Source organism: Quercus lobata, chromosome 1 (assembly GCF_001633185.2).
Source record: "Quercus lobata isolate SW786 chromosome 1, ValleyOak3.0 Primary Assembly, whole genome shotgun sequence".
Lineage (NCBI taxonomy): Eukaryota > Viridiplantae > Streptophyta > Magnoliopsida > Fagales > Fagaceae > Quercus > Quercus lobata.
The window spans coordinates 35,154,453-35,176,511 of NC_044904.1; the positions used below are offsets into that span (position 1 = coordinate 35,154,453).

A 22,059-nucleotide genomic window follows, 5' to 3' on the forward strand; every position below is an offset into this window, starting at 1 on the left:
AATGTGATAGTAAGAGACATTTACTACTGTAACAGTTCCACCTCATTAGATTAATTTCACTAATCAGCTGATTGGTGTTTGCTTGTAGGAACTTGTTGAGTACATTTCCTATAGAGTTGTATTAAGTTTATCATATCATTAAATTGGTAAACAAATGTGCTGATGTTTTGCAAAAAGGTGTTGCCTGCAGCCTGAAGATTTTTGTAGCCATTTCCACCAAACTTGAAACAATTTCCTCGGCCTGATCTGGGTTTCTCATGGATGATGGGGTCTGTTTGGGTATTCCATAGTTTCCTGTAGTTTATATGCTAAATATGTTATAAACGATATAATTTTTAGTAATTTTTATATTAACAAAATAAAAAATAAAAAATAACTAATTTTGAATATGCTAATTTTGTCATAAAAAACACTGAAGCAAAAGGCAAAAAAGTTATAAGTTTTTGGCAAATAAAGATGGTATCCATTATTCCATCAGCTTCTCCCATTTCAGGTGGAGTAGAGTCTAATTAGAATTAAATTAGATTCCATCTTAGCTGTGATGGACTAAAAGTCAATGGCTTTCTTAAAACATCATCTACAAATATTTGTCAGTTACGATATTTAACTTAAGCAACAATCTTATCCGAGTTCGTTTCCCAGCTGGTACAACTTAGTCATGAGGAATATAATTTGCCTAAAAATGAAAGAGACATTTATTAACTATAAGAAAAATTTAATTCATGTTTTAAGGGCATTAATTTAAAAAATGTTTTATTAAAAAAAAAAAGGATTTTTTCACTGTTTTTTATATTTCTCACTAGGGTTATGCTAATGAGTGCCCTAACTCGTTAACAATCCATTTTAGGAAAGTTTTGACATCACTTTTATGGAAAATGAAAAAAGCTGTCAAAACATTAATTGTTTTTTTTTTTTTCCAATAAAAACTTTATTTAGGACACTCGTTAGCATTTCCCTTTTTATTAAAATAGCATAAAAACTTTTCTAAAATTATATGTTAACAAATGCCTTAATGGCACGATCCATTAATGAAAAGATGAGAAAATTTTGTTTGAAAAATTATACGTTAACAAATGCCTTAATGGCACGATCCATTAATGAAAAGATGAGAAAGATTTGTTTGAAATGACTTAGTTATATTCTAAAGAGAACTATCAATACATTAATGAGAACGAGTGACTTCATTAATGAATAATAAAAAAAGTAGAGAAATACTAAAAATAACATTAAATAAAAGTAACAAAAATAGTATGTCAATTAGGGAATTTACAAAATGTATGACCCCTTTTTTTTTGAGGAACTTACAAAATGTATGACTTTACATAACAAGATTATTTTCATTTCATAATTAAGATTTTATTTCCTGAATATAAGAGTATACATAATACCATGTCATTTTAAATAACAGGGCCCTCGATATACTTTTAGATTTGTAATATTTTATACAAACCATGAAATGAAGTCATTTCAAATATAGAGGATCATAATACATAACATTACATAGAATAAAATGATGATAAAGAATGCACGACAAACCCTCATTAATGAGTTGAAAATTCATAAATGGCCCCAAAATTTTAAAATTAAGGTTTGATTGTTATTAATCCCAACGTTTCACATATTGGAGTGCCAGTGTTCATAAATTAATAAATGTTGTCTAAAGTTTTTTTTTGACTACTTGTGCTGTGGCCTATTCAAAATTTATCTTTGTGGCCTAAAATGAAATGGAGAAGCGCCTGATAGGTCTGAATTTCCTTTTTGTGTTATCCACTAAGTTAAAAATAATAATAATAATAAAAATAAATAAATAAATAAAAATTCAAAAGCAGGTGTTGAATGTGTGTCTGGGTACTCTTGGGATGCATCATGCATTGTCTTTTGCTATAATTGAACAAAATTCATTACGTTTACCTCACACTTTCCCTTTAAAATAAAACTTTTGAAGTGGCATTATTAACTTGTTTATCCCTAACTTGAGAGTAAAAATACAACAAAACTATGTAATTTCACATTTTATTGACTTATCAATTTATAATGAGAGTAACGTCACTTTTCTATAAATCCATTACAGATACTCAATTTACTGTGCATCAATTATAACTAAACACATTAGCTTAAATTGAGTGTAAAATTAGATGTATCCTTAAATTCACTAATATAATACACTTGTTAAACGTGTTAATAATATTAAACAAGATCCCATATTAGCTTACAAAAATCAATTATTTAATCCCTCACTAGTGGCACGTACAACCAACAATTAAAAAAAAAAAAAAAAAAAAAGGCCTACCATGGCTCTCTTGTTGCTCCGCTTGGGGCTTTTCTCATAACTTTTCTTTCCTAAGACATTTTGGCTATAAATAAAAAATTAAAAAAAAAAACATTAATTGGGTTGCCTTTTTTGGATCTTATTGATCACAACTAATTTTTGCGTGGAAATCTTTGTTCCTTTTCTCTATTTATTAGAGTTTTGGTTATACTTGTAATTTTAGTTAAGGGACTATGCTCCTTCATCATGTACCAATCTCATTTAAAAAACAAAAAAGTAAAATCTTTTATTAGCAATAAATTTTCTACCAATCTCATTTAAAAAATCAAAAAAGTAAACTCTCCTAGAACAGTCCCTAAAGTATATTGCCCCTTTCGTCTACGAAATCCCTATGCAGGATTTTATAGGCAGAATGGTGGTACACTTGCCCCCTTTTATTCCACCGCTATGTTAATGTAAGTTACTTTACTATAAACAAAAAAATGTTTGAAGAAAATTGTATGATTTTTGATTGGATGCTATTGCTGTTTCTTTTTCAGTCATATGGTTTCGACCTTTTCTTTTCTTTTTCTTTTTTCTTTTTTTTAAATATGAGTTTCTACTTTTATATATAAAAAAAGATTTATTTACGTGTATCCTTAAGATATATATTCGTAAACCATTTTAAAAAAAAATTATGAAAAAAGAAAAAATAATTAACTGTTTTGACAACTTTTTCAATTCCACATAAACATTTTCCCAAAATGGATGATAAATAGCTTTCAATGTCTCCTATACAATACTTAAATAGTAAAATATAGAAAATAACTCAACCCTAATTGATTAATTCTAGCCAACACTAACAAACATGTTAGGGTCAATTTATTTCTCTCAATAATTTTTTGCGTGTGTGATAGAGACAAAAGAAGTAATGAACTATACACTCGTTCAAATAATTAACCCTTGATCACCCCCATTACCAAAATTAGCAAGTAAATACTCTTCAAAAAAAAAAAAATTAGCAAGTAAATATATATAGAAATCGAATGATCAATCATGAAGTATTACTAACTTAAGCTTATTGGTAAACATAAATTGTCTATGACAATGCCACCCAAATTATTCAAATCAGATGATTCACAACCTCATAATTTTCTCCACTGGCCTGCAAATTTAAAAACTTGAAAAGTACATAACATTAATTGTTTCCCATTTCAAATTTCTACATAAGGATTATTAGAAAAAAGGGAACAAAAATATAATCCATACATTTTTTTATATGACATTATTATGATATGTTTCAAATTTTTGTAAAGGGCCCCACTGTTTATCTCGGATCGGAGCCAGCTCTGCTCGATCCCTTTTAAATAACACACACAAGTTTTAAATAAACACTCAAAAATTCAAATATTAATAACTAATCTTATTAATACCATTGGGTAATCTCGAAATATCTGAGAGAGCAAGGGGCCAATTCCCGACACAGATTCGGTTTTAAAAAATATATATCTGATTTCAAAAAAAAGCTTTTAATTACCTTTTGTCCTTTTATAACGGTCGGAAAAAATTCCAATGAAACGGATCTCCTTAACGCCGTTAAGTCGTTAACCCCAGCCGTCCGTGCCGTCCTCTTCTCAGTTCTCTCTCTCTCTAACGCCAAGTAACGTCTCGTTCATTTTTAATATTTTATTTATTTTTTTAAATATTTTAATTTATTTTCTCTCTCTCAGCTCATCCAAACAACACACTCTCTCACTCACACAGTACCATCTCTCTCTTCTCTATCACATTTCCAAATCTCTCTCTCTCTCTCTCTCTCTGCTTTATTAAAATCTTTGAGAACCATCCAAATTCACCGATTCACTTTCTCTCTCTCTCTCTCGCTGTAAAAGAATCGTCGCCATTTGTACCACACTCGAAGTTCTTGAAATACCGGCAGTTGAAACTTTTACTGTAAGTTTCATTTTCCACTTTCGTTTCCGATTTCACTTCCTTGTGATTTAGTTTCCCGATCGGTCATTTTCGATCGAAACTCGGACTCATCCATTTCTGTCCCTCTGTGTTTTCTTTTTCTTTTTAATCAAACCAAATAACACTGAGATTTTTCACATTCAATCTTTCATTTATTTATTTATTATAATGTTTTTTTTAAAAGAAAGTTTGTTGCGCAATTATTGGTCAATCTGTGTGTTTTGTGAGAGTGTGATTGATCATTGACGGAGTTAGCAGAGAACTCTGAGTTGAGTCAACTCAGCGAGTTAAAACTTTTCTTGGTGCCGAGTCGATTTCACCCTGTAGATTCAACAACAGTGTACCTCACTCAAGTCTCAACTATCTTTTACCAATCAAAATTCCTTCTTTTTTTTCTTTTCACATTGTACTTTTCACTACATTTTATTTTCATTTCCATTTTAAAAAATAAAAATAAAAATTTTCGCATTCTCTGTCTCTGATTGTTCGGTGAAAAGTTCCGATTCATGATAATTGGCTTAATTTAGAAATAATTTTCAATTTTCAGTTATACTGATTGACTCAGTGAGTTCTGACCGATTCAGGAAAGGTCTGAGACTTAGGAACTACGATAACACCATGGATTCCACACAGTCACAGCAGAGAAGAGGAGGATTAGTATCACTATCGCCGGCACAGACTCCGCGGTCTAGCGATAAGGCGGTGCGAGATCTGCGATCTGGTGATTCCAATTCCAGCTCCAAGAATGACAAAGAAAAAGGTGTCAATGTGCAGGTTCTTGTGCGTTGCAGGTGAGTTTTCGAGTTTCCAAATTCGGCTGATTTGTTAAGTTAGGTTTGGTTTTCATTTCGGACTCTTGATTTTTTTGGTGTTGTGGATTTTGCTAATTTTAGGCCATTGAGTGATGATGAGTTGAGGGTCCACACGCCGGTGGTGATTTCTTGTAATGAGAATAGAAGGGAAGTTTGCGCGGTTCAGAGTATAGCCAACAAGCAGATTGATAGAACGTTCGCCTTTGACAAGGTTTGCTATGCTTAATTTTGTTTGTTTCTTTTGGAATGTGCAGTAGGGGTGTGCAAGATTTTGAATTTTTTTTAAGTTCTTTGTGTTTCATTTTGTTGTTGATGCTGAAATCCTAGGAAAATGTACCTCAAATAAGTGGATTGGTTCAGCTCTAGACTTGTTTAAGGATAGGGGTTTGTGGGTTTTGTTTCTTTTTGTGTTGTTCAAAATTATGTAAATTTGAAAATTGTGATAATGTTGCTTTTGTGTTCAGTTCCCGGTTTTATTTGCCGAACTGACAGAGTTTAAGTTTATTGAATGATTTTTGTGCTATTTGTTGTGACTTTGTGGAAGTGATTGTAATGTTGGATAATTTGGTTTAGGTCTTTGGTCCGAACTCCCAACAGAAGGAACTGTATGAACAGTCTGTGTCTCCAATTGTGAATGAAGTACTTGAGGGCTATAACTGTACTATCTTTGCGTATGGTCAGACAGGAACTGGGAAAACATATACAATGGAAGGAGGAGCAAGAAAAAAGGTTTTGTTTCATACCAATTGAATTTATATGTATTTGTCTCGGCTTTCAATTGTATTCGTTGCTGATAAATTTTTTGCTTTTTGTAGAATGGGGAGTTTCCTAATGATGCGGGTGTTATCCCAAGAGCGGTTAAGCAAATTTTTGATATATTAGAAGCTCAGAATGCTGAATATAGCATGAAAGTTACATTTTTAGAGCTGTACAATGAGGAAATAACAGATCTTTTGGCCCCAGAGGAAACTTCTAAATACATTGATGACAAATCTAAGAAACCCATAGCTTTAATGGAGGATGGAAAAGGGGGTGTATTTGTGAGAGGCTTGGAAGAAGAGATAGTATGTACTGCAAATGAAATTTACAAAATCTTGGAGAAAGGTTCTGCAAAAAGGCGTACAGCTGAAACTCTTCTTAACAAACAAAGCAGTCGTTCTCACTCAATATTTTCAATCACAATTCACATTAAGGAGTGTACACCAGAGGGAGAAGAGATGATTAAATGCGGGAAGCTGAACCTTGTTGACCTTGCGGGTTCTGAGAATATTTCACGTTCTGGTGCTAGAGAGGTATGACCTGAATAGAACTAATGTATATTCAACTTAAGCTCGTGAAATTATGTAACTATTTAGAGCAGATGCATCATATTGTGAGTACGTCTTATGTTTTATTCTGAATCTCTGACTGAGAGATATACTCTTACCTTTCGTATTTGATTGCAAAGAAATTGTAACCTGCAGGGTAGAGCGAGGGAAGCTGGGGAGATTAATAAGAGCTTGCTTACCCTGGGTCGAGTTATTAATGCACTAGTTGAACACTCTGGTCATGTTCCATATAGGTAAGAACTACTATGTATAACTATATGAACACTCTTTGCTGGAGATTAAGTCTTTCTTCTTACACACTCTCTTTGAATTGGAGTGTGGTTTTTTCTCATTTTTCATGTTCTTCCTTTTCTTTGTTTCTTGACCGTTGTTCTTTTGTTTCCTGATTTGTGCCCCCATAGTACATCCCCAATGTACTCGGTTTGGCAATCTTTCTATTATTAATAATATTCTTACGTTATTTATCAAAAAAAAAAACTATGTATAACCATTTAATAGGTGTCCTCCTGTCTCCTGGTTATTTATGCAAACCTGGAAAGTAAGTTTAATTGCTATGTGGTGCTTGGAATATCAGGGATAGCAAATTAACAAGGTTATTGAGGGATTCCTTGGGAGGGAAAACGAAGACATGCGTCATCGCTACAATTTCACCCTCCATTCATTGTTTGGAAGAAACACTCAGCACCCTAGATTACGCACACCGTGCCAAGAATATCAAGAATAAACCTGAGGTCAGTAGGTGCTTCACTGTGTGTGTGTGTGTGTGTATTGTCAATCCTCTTTTAGTGTAAATCTGTTTCTCATATTGTTGATTTGAGTTCCTTTCTTTGTAACATCCATAATGATTTGCATTTGATTATTATTTCAGATCAATCAGAAGATGATGAAATCTGCATTGATCAAGGATCTGTACTCTGAAATTGACCGGCTGAAGCAAGGTTGACTACCACTTAGATTGTTCTGTGTGTATGTTAAGTAAATTATATGACATGTTTCTGTTAAGTAAATTATATGGCATGTTTCTTTGTGTTCCATTAGAGGTATATGCTGCAAGAGAGAAGAATGGGATCTACATTCCACGAGACCGTTATCTTAATGAAGAAGCAGAGAAGAAGGTTCAGCTATTTCCATAAAATTGGATTATGGAATATTTTTTGTTTCTGAGTTTTACCATGAATTGGAATGGAAGCATTGTTAATATTTGTTAATCTCTCTTTTACCCTAGGCAATGGCTGAAAAAATAGAGCGAATGGAACTTGATTCCGATTCTAAGGACAAGGTATGTTCCATTGAGGAGCTTTTCCTCACAGTTCTCTCCAGGTTGCTACATTTGAATGAAAATAATTGTGTTCTGATTTTTGACCAGCATCTGATGGAGCTTCAAGAACTTTACAGTTCTCAGCAACTTTTGACAGAAGAATTGAGTGATAAACTTGAAAAAACCGAGGTATAATATATTTGGGTGGTTAAGTACAGGGGGCCTTACATTTTTTGTTTAACTTATTGTTCTGCTTCCATGTTGTGCATGAACTTAAGTTCTCTCTGTTGTATGTGACTTCAGAAAAAGCTTGAGGAAACGGAGCATTCACTTTTTGATCTTGAGGAAAAGCACAGACAGGCAAATGCAACAATAAAAGAAAAGGAATTCCTCATTTTCAATCTCCTCAAATCTGGTGAGCAAAGTTTCATTCTTGTGCTCTAGAAAAAAATTTTAGTCTACATATAGCACTGTTTTTTCTTTCTGCTTAATTTTTTTGCAAGTATTTCTACTTTCTGCCTAATATCTATCTTGAAGATTATTGATTAAAAGGATAAAGCATCTTGGAGATTGAGCATGGAGAAAACTTTGGGCAATTAATTCTAACCAGAATTTTATACTTTTTGTTCATACATTGTTAAGTAGCGACGTATCTGATGAACATTTGAAAGCCTCGTGCATTTGTAATCCAAAATATATATATATATATATATATATAAACTTCGAAGTCTTTCATTTGTCTTTATATTTGATGCATCAAATGGCCTTAATTGTCCTACACTTTGTTCATATTTGCATTTGCTTTTGTAGCTTGAAATTTATGGTTCTTTGGATTCATCTTCATGTGATTGATGATATTTGTATTTACTGTTAATTTTTCAGAGAAGGCACTTGTTGAGCGATCATTTGAGCTTCGATCAGAGCTAGAAAATGCTGCATCAGATGTGTCCAATTTATTTGCCAAAATTGGTTTGTATTATCATTTTGGAAATTCAACTTGTTTTGGGTATTGTCAACCTAAACTAGAGGTGATTTATTGCTAATCATGGTTGATTTTTCAGAGCGCAAGGATAAAATTGATGATGGAAATAGAATACTTATCCAGAAATTCCAGTCCCAATTAACTCAACAGCTTGAAATCTTGCACAAGACCGTGGCAGCTTCTGTGACTCAACAAGAGCAGCAACTGAGGGACATGGAGGAAGATATGCAGTCCTTTGTATCAACAAAAGTAGAGGTACAATCCAAGCTAGATGATTACGTGTGTTCTTCAGGTTTGATGTCAATCCGCTTAATTTTTTCTTTTGCTATACTTGAAGGCTACTGAAGAACTTAGAGGAAGGCTGGGAAAGTTGAAAACTAGGTATGGTTCTGGTGTTAAAGCTTTGGATGATATAACTGGGGAGCTTGAAGTAAATTCTCAATCAACTTTTGGTAACCTGAATTCTGAAGTTTCTAGGCATTCATCAGCCCTTGAAGATGTAAGTTACCTTCTTTAATAGTACTTTTATTGAATTTTCTCTCTCCTTTTTTTTTTATGTGTTTGACTTCATTTGTATGTGATTCAGCTCTTCAAAGGAATTGCTTCAGAAGCTGATGCACTACTAAATGATCTTCAAAGCAGTCTTCACAAGCAAGAGGAGAAGCTATCTGCTTATGCACAACAGCAGCGTGAGGTTCGTAAGTTGTTTTTTTGGACTTCATATTAGAGGTGTTTGGATTATTATCACTTTTGTTGAACAAATGCTTCTCTCTGTTACCCGTTACAGGCACATGCAAGGGCAGTAGAAACTGCAAGATCAGTTTCTAAAATAACCGTCAACTTCTTCAAGACTCTAGACATGCATGCGTCTAACTTGACCCAAATTGTGGAAGAAGCACAAACAGTCAATGATGAGAAATTGTCTGAACTTGAAAAGAAGTTTGAGGTGGTTGTAGTTCTCTATTTAAGTTTGGATGGATCATAATAAAAGACTTGAACTTTTGTATTAAATGTTTTTTTTTTCTTTTTTCAAAATACTCTTAGGAATGTGCTGCTAATGAAGAAAGGCAATTGTTGGCAAAAGTTGCTGAACTGCTTGCAAGTTCAAATGCTAGGAAGAAACAACTGGTACCTCTTGTTATTAAACTGCTAAATATTCTCTTCATTGCATCCATGTTGTTCATCTTTAAATGAGGTTTTTTGTAAATTAGTTGTAACTTAAATTTAGCTTTGATTAGTAACTCTGTGTTTCCTTAGGTCCAAATGGCAGTAAATGATCTTCGGGAGAGTGCAACCAGCAGAACCAACAAACTACAACAAGAAATGTCTACTATGCAAGATTCCACTTCTTCTGTTAAAGCTAAATGGACAATTCAGATGGAAAAAACAGAATCTCACTACGTTGAGGATACTTCTGCTGTGGAATGTGGAAAGGAAGACCTAGAAGAGGCTCTTCAGAATTGGTATGGGCTAAAATGAGATGATAATAGATAACACGTGTGGTCTTGGCATGGTTTGGTCTCCTTAAATTATTTTCTAGTATATGCCCTGAACTTTTGGCTACCAAAATTTTGCAGTTTGAAGAAGGCGAACTTGGGTGCACAACAATGGAAGAATGCTCAAGAATCCTTGCTCAGTCTAGAAAAGAGCAATGTTGCTTCTGTGGATTCCATTGTTAGGTATGTACTTATATACTTCCGGATACAATTGCTCTGAATCTTTGTTCAATATTGCTCATTTCAGTTTTTCCTTTTCAATCAGGAGAGGAATGGAAGCCAACCAAATCCTACGTGCACGGTTTTCTTCTGCTGTGTCAACTGCCTTAGAAGATGTGAACATTGCTAACAAGGATCTGCTTTCATCCATTGATCGTCAGTATCTAATTTTACACGCACGTTATTACATAGATTTGAAGTTTGTGTCGGAAGATTACTGAAAATTTTTGTCAAACTATGAATCAAAAACTTGCAGATTCACTACAACTTGACCATGATGCATGTGGAAATCTAAATTCTATGATAGTTCCTTGTTGCGGGGATTTAAGGGAACTAAAGGGAGGCCATTACCACAAGATCGTAGAGATAACTGAAAATGCAGGGATTTGCCTTCTGCATGAATACACGGTAAGATCATTGGAGGCTTTTTAGTATGATGCGTTCCTTGTTTAACATTATGGCTTGTTTTAATACTGTCCTATTACACGTCAACATGACAAAATGCAAGAGAGAAGAAAACTTATAAAGACATCATCTAATTGTTCCTAGTTAATAAAATTAAATGGACATTCTCATCTTCACAACCCTTGTATACATTCAGTGAGAGAACCCTTTTTTTTTTCTCAAATGTAATGGATGTGGAAATAGAACTATCATCCAGAAACCCAGATGTACATGTACTTGTTCTTTAACAAGATTTCAAACCTATGATAGGTGGACGAACCATCTTGTTCAACACCGAGAAAGAGGTCATTCAATCTGCCAAGTGTAGCATCCATTGAAGAACTCAGAACCCCTTCTTTTGAGGAATTGTTGAAGGCATTTTGGGATGCAAAATCTGCAAGGCTAGCAAATGGAGATGTAAAACATATTGCTGGGGTGTACGAGGCTGCCCAGTCTGTAAGAGATTCCAGAGTTCCTCTCACTGCTATTAACTAAGGAGAGTGGAACCAAACAAATAGTGGTACGAAGAAATTGTGTACATAACATATGATGCAAATATGTACTGTCGGTCTCTCACCTATCTTATTTGTTAATTGTTTTTCCGGAAGAAGAGGGGTAAAAAAATGAAAATCATTGTGGGGGCAGAAATATATAGTAGATAATTTTTGTTTTTTGTTTCTCATTTTTGTCGTTTTGTGGGGAATTCAGTTCATTGAAGTTCCCTGCTTATTAACTACTACCACTGAAGTATTGGTGAGGATATTTTTGAGTGTTTGTGTTAAAAGGTTTAGTGTTCAATAATTTCATCTCGACTGCTATTTGAAAACCTCCTGTTAAAGAGGTTCTTCCCGCCTATTTAAATTCCTGGTAACCATGCTCGTTATGCTGCCGGAATGACAGTAACCCTTTATAAAACTTTCAAAGAAACAAAATTGGTTTATGCAAGAGTGATATGTAACTCGTTCATTGGCCTATAACACATTTTACATTTTGTATTAGTAATGATGTTCTACAAGGTGGTAAAAGTGCAGGGTCGTATGGTGTTTCTACAAGGTTGGCGATAGTCCCTAATATGTCAAAGATTACATACAGCAGGCATGAGGCCTTTGGGATCAACACCCCCCTAACTCAAGAAAAGTCAAGCTCTCCCTGAAACCAGTGAGATGGATGGATAACTATACATACATATTCATTTGTAACCACACCCCATCTAGTGTTTATAGACTTTTTCCCTTTTAAGAAAGTCAAGCTATATTAGTAGGGGTGGTCGTTTGTGTTTACATGTGTAACGTGTCAAATTATAATTATTCAAATATTAATTAAACGTAAACGGGACACGTTTATTAATTGTGTCAAGATCTCTGGATAGACAAAAGTTATCTAATAAACAAGTTGACATAACTCACATAATCTGTTTAATAAACAAGTCGTGTTAGGGTAGAAATTACTTGACACAACCTATTTGATAAATATGTCATATAGATATGTTCACACATATCCAAACACGAATAACTTGTTAGCAATTTTCATATTTTATAGAATGTTTTAGTTTCCAAAGTCATCAACAATTAAAACATAATTACAACTATAAATTTTGAAGGGTAAATTGGTAAAATTGACCTTCAATTAGATATGGTTTGAATAGATTTCACATGTCATACTCGAATAAACTTTTTATTAAATGGGTCAATATAATTCATGTCAAATATTGTCACTCTTAACCTATAGGAGGAGCTAGTGGGTTGAACTTGAATGAGCAAGCCAGTTTACTTGAATGGGTAACCCAGTTTGACTAACAATTTGTAAAACGACTACACCGAAATTTTATCAATACTAAATCATGGAATACTCAATCCTATGCCCCTATTGTATTAGCTTCACCAATAAGATATTTGGTTAGGTTACTGTAAAACTGTAAAGTTTTAATTACATATCGTTCACGAATGCTTTTTAATTGAAAAACAAAAACAAAACTATCGCTGTTTGCAACAATTGCTAAATAACTTTTTGACATGAGTGATGACAAAAATTATCTTTCAGATTTCAATCTAATTAATTCAATTAACTACCAATATTTACATAATCGATCTAAATGTATCGAAAAGTAACAAAAGCAAATAAACAAATACTTCCTTAATTAATATTTAAAACTCAATCTTTATCAATGCCTCCAGTGCATTGAATCATTGCAAACACATGGCCAAAAGTAAATCTATAGCACGTTACGATAGATCTGGTGCACTAGACCCAATAAATTAATAACACTACTTACACAATAAATTTCACAATATCTAAAGTAATAAATTGTAATGTAAGATTACACATAAAATTAACATTACGATTATTTTATAAGGCCCGATCAACAGGTACCTTAAGGCATCTGTTAATGAACTATTTCATAAAAGTTTCAATACCACTTTTATGAGGACAAAAAAAAAAAAATAGTAGTCTTTTTTCATAAAGTATTTTTAAAAATAATTGCTAAACCAATGTCGAGTATTTGTTATCTTTTCCCTTTTATTGTATACCAATACCCTGCTATCTTGTGGAAAAAGTAGTTAGATTTAATGCGTATCTATCTAGACTTATTGAAAGATTGAAAAAAGCATGAGCATTTATTTCAATTCATTACTTTTATTATAGAGTAAAGAGCTTTTAACGTTGTAGCTCAAAATTTCAGTTTTAACAGATTCTACATGCCAGCCCAAAGCCCCTGCAAAATGTGAGATATAACAGCATGACCGAGACATTCCTACCCTTTTTCTTCCTTCCTATATCTCTTTCTATTTTAAGGGGTTGGGGTGTTCTGATCAAGAAAAACTACCAATTTAACCTCATCTAAAACATATGTACATGCGGATAAAATATTGTGCTGTCACACTACACAATACCAAATTCTCCACTTCGCTCAGCTGAAGTATTCAAAATGAACCTATATTTCAAATGATATGGATATTAGGACAAAAAGGCATTATTTATAGGATGCGGAAGCATTATAGATATCCACCTGCCTTGAACATATTCAATGGCCTCAAACAAGATCAACTTTCTATTCTACATTTCCCGATGGCATCAATATACAGGTAACAAGCTTCAATGTATAAGACACGCCTTGACCAGGCCATCTAGCGTACGTAAAGCACAAAGCCTGCAAAGAAAATTAAAACATCCGAGTCAGATCGCAAGTACACCCCAATTTAAGGGTCAAGCCAGTGGATTGCAGAAATCAGATTTTAACTTTCTACTCATAATAAGCGAACAAAATGCACCAAGAGACATCTTTTCAATGACCTTCAATCAATCTATGATGAAATGAATGATGATCTAACGCAAACAGGATGCATAAGTAAAATCTCTACTGGTATCAAATTTTATTGCAAAATGTACCAAGATAGATTATAAAGTAAAATTCCAGTGCCAAAAGGAGGAATAATAACCACCGCTGCCCAACAAAACACAGATTCAGTAATATACTACTTATGCAAACAATCTCTGTTTTCAAATCATAACAAATAACTACAAACAACTGATAGCCCAACATTTCAGAATCAGACTCTTAGGATCCATTTGGTTGGGAGGATGAAAAAGATTTTAGTTTCCCTCATTTGATATCAATAAAACTTATTACTTATCAAAAAAAAAAAAAAAAAATTTAGTTTCCCTCATTTGTGTTTGGTTGGGAGGCTGGAAAAGTGGAGGGATGGAAGACTTTGTTGTTTGGTTAAGAAGAAAAATGAGAGGATTGAAAATAGAGTTGGTATAAATTTACCATAATGTCCCTATTAAATAAAACAAAAAGTAACACATTATATACTTTAAAAAAAAAATTGTGTATAGAAGGGCATTTCATTAAAATGAAAAAAATAAAATGCAAAAGGTTAAGAGATTAATCCAAAACTGTTTTCTAAAAAAGACAAAAACAAAAACCAACAAAACTGAAGAGAAAAGAGACAAAAAAAAAAAGGGGGGGGGGGGGGGGGAAGAAGAAGGCAACGTCCAGAAAAGACAAAAGAAAAAAATTAATAATAAAAGAAAGATGAAGAAGGCAATGTCTAGAAAAATGCCAAAAAAAAAAAAAAAAAAAAGAAGCCAAAAGCCCAAACGTCCAGAATGTATGCTGGGGTATATTTGTCCAAAAGCAACAAGGAGCAAGCTCATTGTTTTCTCTCCTATAATCTCCCCAATTTGGGAAGATTGATTTTTGGTGGGCTCGGGAAGAAAACACCAGGACCCCACCAGTTTTCTCTCCCCTATCCCTCTCCCTCTCCCCTCCCAACCAAACAACCACTTCAACTGTTTTCTCCCCACTTTTCTCTCATTTATTTTCCATCCACCCACTTTTCATTCCAACCAAACATACCCTTAGGTTTTTGTGTTTATCCTCCCTAGTAATTCCAGAAATGATTTTGAAATCTTTCAAGATCTTTGGTATAAAACTAACCTATAAGTATAACTGGGTTTTGCAACTTAGGTAGCACTTATCACTCCCATTAAACACATGCAACTGTTTCTTCCTTTTTCCACCTATTTTGCCCCTACAGTGGGCCTTACACCTTCAATTGATAAATCCATATAATTATTTTCCACATAAAACATCAGAAAAGGGGAAATGAGTGCATATAAATCTGAAAGGATGTCAGTGTCATTTGGAGATGCTAGTATTCTAGCGGTATATTCTGAAGGAGGTGATACCATTGGCTGGATTCAAATCTCCCCATAAGCTTAATATTGTCTTAGCCTTCCAACTAAACCAAGCTAACAGCGAATTTTGCTAGGCCAAAGAGGACAATGACTAAAATTGCTAGGCCAAAGAGGACAATGTCATTTTGACCAAATTAGCAGAAGTCACCATACTTTTCAGAATTTGAGCTAGGGCTCATTAGCATTAAGGAGGCAACATGTTATAGGGTAGAGAAGGTGAGGAGCATGGTGGGGATTGGTTTGGACCCAAGTTACTTTTCCACAGTGCAATAAACTGAGATTAACCCCAAAAGGGGAAAAAAAATACTGATTTAATTTTGAAACCCTAAGCTATCTGAATTGTCAATGTGGAAGTGGAAGCATTCATTACCTATGGTGCACCAGTGATGATAATTAAATATAATGCTTTGAAGAACCCAGAATCTCATAAGGAGTCCTATGACCTCATTATTATGCAACAATTTTATTCCACATAGAACCATATGACATACTAAAAAGATAATGACAGGCTTCAAGAAAAATGAAAACATCATGTAAACAAATCATTCAATTTGGAATATACAAAAAAATCACACAGCTTCCAGGCATGGACAAATACAAGAGTGCAAAAGCATTCCAGAGTTGTGCTATAAAAACTACCTGAAGAATTCCTCACACTATGCTTGCAGTTACAAGTCCAACTGGCCGTTCTCTCCCAAATGTTTCATCATCAAAATCTTCATTTGTGGAATTTTCTTGACAGAGCAATTTGTTTTCTTGCATAGGATTTAAGTCAATAGCCTCCCAACCCATTGGAGGAGCCTGATGTGTGTCACTGTGCTCAGAACCATGATTTATATCAACATTGTCCTCCACATTTTGTCTGACATCATCATGTACAAGTTCTGTTCCCTTATCATTATCAATACAAGATGGCTCTGCGTTAAGATCAGAGCACAAATCATATCCAGGTTCCCCAGCCCCATGATAAGCCACAGTAACTGCCCCTTGGTCAGATTGCTCAGCAGCATCTTTTTTTTGCCTCTTCCATTTCTTCGTAGATGAAGTACCGTCATCTTCAAAATCTTCTTCTTCTCTTTCCCTATGTAAATAAACCCATAATTTCCTTTCCCCATCAAATTGCACACAAGGATCACGCTCATAGTGCAAACGGTCCAAGGCTCCACTAACAACTTGATTAACTTGTGAATCAGACACATCTTCAACGATATATTGAGAATCTCTTATTAATGTGCAAACATCTGCTCGAGTGCCAATACTTCCAGGCAATCTGGCAGCTGCATCTCTCACAAGACAAAGAATTGTAACATGTGGTGGTCGATCACGTTTCAGCATAAAATGGTCTCGAGCTTTTGATGTAGGCTTACCACCGCACCTTCTCAAAGGAGCTACAATGGATTTTTTTCCATCAGCTGCTGTGTAAGAAAAGGCCCTGTCAGGAATTGAATACCTTAGAACTTCCTCCTTACGGAAATAAGTTCGCACTTCTTCAGAGCTTGGGCTAATGGTGTTAAGACTCTTTTGAGCTCTTAGGTCCCTGAACCTTTCTTTCTCATCCAGGTTGAACTGCATCAATGCCAGAGGTGGTGCAGGGAGACTTCCTATTTGTTGAAGGGTCTCCTGACCACTTTTCAGCCAGTTAGCAAAAGAATCAACCAACTTGACAAGCATTCTGTGAGGAAGACCCCAAGCTTCAGGAGATGTCACCTCCTCAATGGTCTCATTATCTGATGAACCATGAGAAACTGGGCCAATCCAGGACCAACTCTTTGTAGATTTTTCATAGATTGCAAGCGCCTTCCAACCTTTTGCTCCTAAAGGTGCTGTTTTGGATGAAAATATCTTTAGAATTCCTCTCACCAAATCCTGAAGTGGCTCTTGCGTCTCAAGTATACAAGGATCTCCAGGGTTTGACCTGATGCGGTCAACAATCTCCTGAACAGTAAGAGAAGGCACGTTCCCTTGCCCAGCAGGTTCTGAGACATTGACATCCACCTTCTCCTGGGAAGGGACCCCATTAACACTGCCCTCATGCTTTTTATCCTGCTCCTCTCTAGGTTTGCCAACCTCCAAATCTTCTGGAAGTGGAGTAATCATTGCCAAGCGAACTGCAGAGAGAAGGTGTATAATAGAAAATGAGAAGCCAGTATGAACTGTAGGTGTAATCGGTGTGAATTGTTTTTTCTGTGGTTTGGTTTCCAGCTCCATCTCTACTGCTCCCATTTCTGTAACAGGTGGCTCAGAGTTTTCCATGTCTGAACTAACAGAATCTTGGTCCAGTTTCTTTTTTGTCTTTTTCTTCAAAGGAGTGGAATCATCAATTTGCTGCATAATGTCAAACTGCAGATCATCATCTTCATCTCTGCCATCCACATCTGTCACATCCACCTTTCCTTTCCGCTTTTTTGTCGCTGTATTGCAAACTATCAATGGAGCCTCAGATCTTCCATTACGATTACTCACATGACCTTCTTTACTCTGTCCTTTCTTCCCAGACCTACCCTTCCCATAACCATCCACCAATAATCTTCTTTCAAGTGCATCATCCTCCTCATCAGCAACATTGTTACGCAAATAAATTGACTGAGAAGCAGAATGGTCACGGCCTACATCCCCTCTCTGCTTTTTCTCAGAAGAGTAGGTCTTCAATGAGGACACATGTAACCTTTCACCAGGTTCCCCATGCAACTTGCCATTCTTGCCCAATTTGTGTATTTGTTTCCTATCACCATCATCATTAAACTTACCCAAGCGTAAAGCATAGCTGTCTCCCAAAACTCTACCAGTGGAATCATGCAAGGGACTGCTATCTCGCATTTTACCCTTCTGCTTTAAAATGTGGTTATCTACTCCTGGCACATGCCCATGATCACCAAAACCACCCATCTTTTTCAAGGGATGTGCAATTCCTTCAAAATCCCGTGCATTCACTTTCATATCCCTCTTAACAAACTTGGCCTTTTTAGCATCTAGGCTAGACTGCAATAACTTAGATTGAGAACCTTCCATACCACCACCAGGGAAAGCCGACTTACTCCTCAACAAAGGATTGCTATCCTCATCATCGTCAAATTCTGATGAGTCTGATTCTGTGTCTTCACTTTTAATAAACATTCTATTACTTTTCACCCCTGCCAAGTCTGGGACTCCATTCTGTACAAAATTACCTTTCATCTTCTCTTTTGATGGTTTTGCTCTCAATTCAGTCAGAAAATATCTGTCATTCATCTGTGGTGAGGAAGCTCTATAGGATTTGTAATTCAGATCAGGGGACTCCCTCCCTGGCTTCCGTTTCTTACCCCTGGTATCCCAATCATCAAGTTTATGCAACGAATCCACAGAAAAACCTTCCCCGTGAGTCCTCTTATGCCAATGAGGTTCAGCACGATCTGATGAGTCAGCTCTATTACCTTTCGGTCCCAGCTGCAGCTCGCGGCCTTTCAACAACTTCATCTGATCCCCAACTGCAAATTGCTGAACATTTTCAGGATACTTAGACTTTTTGACAGTGTCATAGGAACTCTTCATATTAGGAGGCTTTGTGAACACCTTACTCGAATTCCTGTTCCTACCATAGCCTAGTAAATCACCCTTTGAAGAAATCGGTAGACCCATAAAATTGTCAGTGGCTAAATCATCGCCTCTTGAAAGGCCATGCTTTTTTCCCACTTTCAAAATTCCAGATTTCTCCATCGCACTACCACGCGAGACATTTCGATCCCGTTGGACACCCATTCCATATGTGATTTCTTCAACATCATCAAGACCTCTAATCTGATCCCTTGCCTTGAGTCCTGCAGCCTTATTCTGACGAGCAAGAGCTGCTGAACTATACGGCCCAGAATTCATATCCAAACCAGGGTAAACATCAATTTCATCAAGACCTTTCATCTGATCCCTTGTCTTGAGTCCTGCAGCCTTATTCTGACGAGGAAGAGCTGCTGCTGAACCATACGGCCCAGAATTCATATCCAAACCAGGGTAAACAGAAGGATGGTGGCCAACTAAATCCTTTGCCAAAGGCAACTTTGACCCAGCAAGCTTCAGTATACCTTTAGGATTCTGCTTTCCATAATTTTCTGGATCCAAACCCATCAACCGTCCTCGAGAAGGAATGTCCAAATTTGAGCCCACTCCATATGCAGATTGGTTACCCATTCTCTGGGACCTGTCCTTGCTCTTTCTGCTCCACAAATGTTCGCCCGACTCTCTTTCCGATGAGTCAGACTGCACATATTCCATCTTCTCAGACATCAAACTCTTTTGGCTTTTCATAATATTCAAAACACGAAGCCTCTCGTCGATACTGTATCCCCTACAATTAAACCAAGCATCCCTTATCTGGCAAAGATTAACAACCATATTGTTCTGATACTTCCTCAAATGATGGTAGTGTTGCCGCTTCTGAATGAAATTCCAACCTTCCCGGTAAAGAGCTACCCTTGGCTCACACAACCCTCCCTTCAACATATCAAACAACTTCTTAATGGGGCTCCCGAAATGCAAACTAGAACCCGTGAAAAGCTCTTTTAGCGTAATCATATACGTCTCTTGGTCCATGTCAGGCAAAAAATTTGTTAGGCTTAACCTCTCTTCCTCAGTCAAACACTCATTCCACACATCCATTGACAATATATCCTCCAAACCCGGAAGATCATACAGCTCCAATGGAATATTGCAATTCTGATTCCCAACTCGGCAAAACTCCGCCCCGGTTTCTCCCAATTCCAACAAATCACAGTCATCAGACCCCGCCCCGGAATCAGCATCATCAAATTCATCATCATCATCTGATTCCACAGCTGAGCTACGGCGCTGATGCTCGTCCTCATCACTGGACATACTCTCCCTACTACCGGGCGAAAACTCGGGATCAAACCTCGACCCCTTAAAGTTATTCTTCTCAATCGCCATGAAACATTAACAACCACACACACACGTACAAAAATCACAACGCCCCCCCTCCCTCAAACTATTAACTCTCAAAACCAAAAGCAACTACAGCAGCTCCAAATTAACGCAATTTCCAAAAATCCCCAATCTTAATCCAACACACAGCCAATTTCAAAACCCTAACAACAACAATACCAAAAACCTTAAAATTAAAGCCAATTCGTCCTATAATTCGTGACTAAATACAAAGAATGAAATTCGAATTATTAAAAAAAAAAAACAAAAAACAAAAAACTAAGAAGAATTGGATTGGATCGAAAAGTACCTCATTCGCGAGTCGAGGAGCTTCTTCTACGGCGAAATTAACGGCATCGAAGGTGTCGAGGTCGCAACGAGAAATTTTGTGTCAGAGAGAGAGAGAGAGAGAGAATTTGGGTGAGTCTGTGAAACCCTAAGAGGACGAGGCGGTTATAAATAGAGAGGGAGAGAGAAAGAAGGGTCACAGTGGCAGAGGATGAAGAAGACGATGGTGACGTGGAGGGAGGTGGGCCGTGTGATCGCGAGGCTGAGCAAAATGACGAAAAAGGGCTCAGAAGGGGGGTAATAGAGAGAAAGTAGACGTGTGTGTGCAGAGATTTGAGAGAGAAAGAGAGTGGAAAAGGGTTTGGGTATGTGTTTGTGTTTGTGTTTGTGTGTGTGAAAGAGAGAGATAGACAGAGAAGACGACTCAGTGAGTCGAGTCGAGCCAAGCGAGTTCCTGGAAGAGACCGTTGTGAGTCCGAGTCTGACTCGCTCTCACTCACACACGCACTTCTGGCTGGTTGGGCCAGGTTTTTTTTTTTAATTTTTTTTGGGCTTCATCCCCACATTACTTCCCAGATCGCCGCTAGTCAAACTCGCTAGGTTTAAGCGGTCTATAAACCGCGACGTCGTTTTGCCTGATGAGATATATTAGCGGGAAGGAATCACATTAGCAGGTATTCTATTTATGACCAAAAATATAATACTATAATAAAAGTCAACATTACCACGAGTTTCATAACAACTTTTTTTTTTTTAGAGTCTAGTTTCATAACAACTTTTGGTAGGGACACAATAACCCCTTTCCCCAAATTGTTGAGATCATAAGTTACAAATGATATAAAAAAATAAAAATAAAAATAAAAAAATAAAAAAAAGATAGCTTTCACATGAATTTATTGTTCAAATCATTTTATTTTTCACCGCATTTTAAAAAAAATGGTAAAAATTGTGTTTCTAAATTTATTCAAAAATTAAATTAAAAGTTTTTAGATTTTGTTGATCAGTTTTGTATTTTAGCTAGCATGTTAGTTTAAATTTACTTTTTTGTCTTTGTAAACAAAACCTCAACTTTTGAAAAATAAATAATTAAAATCGATAAATAAATATGAATTTGTATTAATGAATGGGTACAATTCTCTATGTTTAATTATTCTACAAAAAAAGGATCATTTGTTTTAATATCTTTAAAAAATTTCTTCAATTCGAACATAAAATCTTCTTTGTTTGATTAGATTGATAGATCAAATAGTCTTTACAACAAAAGTATGACAAATTGTTAGTTGTATGCTTATTAAAGATTCCTCTCTCTTTGAGTTCTTAGTGTTCTTTGAAAGTTCTTCATACTCGAAGGCTTTTGGGGTTTTTTGAGGTTTTAGAGACTTGAATTTATAGAGTTTTAATGAT

At 35.6% G+C, this 22,059-nt stretch overlaps 2 protein-coding genes across 3 annotated transcripts; one reads left to right on the forward strand and one right to left on the reverse strand.

Moving 5' to 3' along the window:
- Positions 1–4,051: 4,051 nt before the first annotated feature.
- LOC115988480 (kinesin-like protein KIN-5D) lies at positions 4,052–11,564 on the forward strand. 2 transcript variants are annotated; one of them, XM_031112061.1, is made up of 24 exons: positions 4,052–4,065; positions 4,115–4,201; positions 4,804–5,010; positions 5,113–5,242; positions 5,605–5,760; positions 5,847–6,323; positions 6,495–6,592; positions 6,934–7,090; positions 7,228–7,297; positions 7,398–7,474; positions 7,585–7,638; positions 7,726–7,806; positions 7,921–8,032; positions 8,500–8,586; positions 8,679–8,854; positions 8,937–9,098; positions 9,186–9,293; positions 9,387–9,545; positions 9,644–9,727; positions 9,857–10,062; positions 10,177–10,278; positions 10,361–10,470; positions 10,571–10,722; positions 11,029–11,564. In XM_031112061.1, the coding sequence occupies exons 3-24, from the start codon at positions 4,838–4,840 to the stop codon at positions 11,251–11,253; spliced, it is 3,156 nt and encodes a 1,051-aa protein (XP_030967921.1). In that variant the 5' UTR covers positions 4,052–4,065; positions 4,115–4,201; positions 4,804–4,837; the 3' UTR covers positions 11,254–11,564. The 2 variants fall into 2 exon arrangements, with proteins under 2 accessions (XP_030967921.1, XP_030967914.1); XM_031112054.1 differs by lacking the exon at positions 4,052–4,065 and having other exon boundaries at positions 4,112–4,201; positions 4,767–5,010.
- A 1,808-nt stretch (positions 11,565–13,372) lies between these two features.
- Positions 13,373–21,209, reverse strand: LOC115988496. Its single transcript, XM_031112073.1, has 3 exons — positions 20,678–21,209; positions 16,099–20,531; positions 13,373–13,906 (listed from the first exon to the last, which is right to left on the reverse strand). The coding sequence occupies exon 2, from the start codon at positions 20,371–20,373 to the stop codon at positions 16,111–16,113; it is 4,263 nt and encodes a 1,420-aa protein (XP_030967933.1). The 5' UTR covers positions 20,374–20,531; positions 20,678–21,209; the 3' UTR covers positions 13,373–13,906; positions 16,099–16,110.
- Positions 21,210–22,059: the final 850 nt, after the last annotated feature.

Bases quoted from the DNA above. Each gene is read 5' to 3' on its own strand.
- LOC115988496 (XM_031112073.1), bottom strand. From the start codon at position 20,373: ATGGCGATTGAGAAGAATAACTTTAAGGGGTCGAGGTTTGATCCCGAG.
- LOC115988480 (XM_031112061.1), top strand. From the start codon at position 4,838: ATGGATTCCACACAGTCACAGCAGAGAAGAGGAGGATTAGTATCACTA. The intron at 7,475-7,584 runs GTTCAGCTATTT...CTTTTACCCTAG, and splicing joins ATGAAGAAGCAGAGAAGAAG to GCAATGGCTGAAAAAATAGA. The intron at 9,728-9,856 runs GTACCTCTTGTT...GTGTTTCCTTAG, and splicing joins ATGCTAGGAAGAAACAACTG to GTCCAAATGGCAGTAAATGA.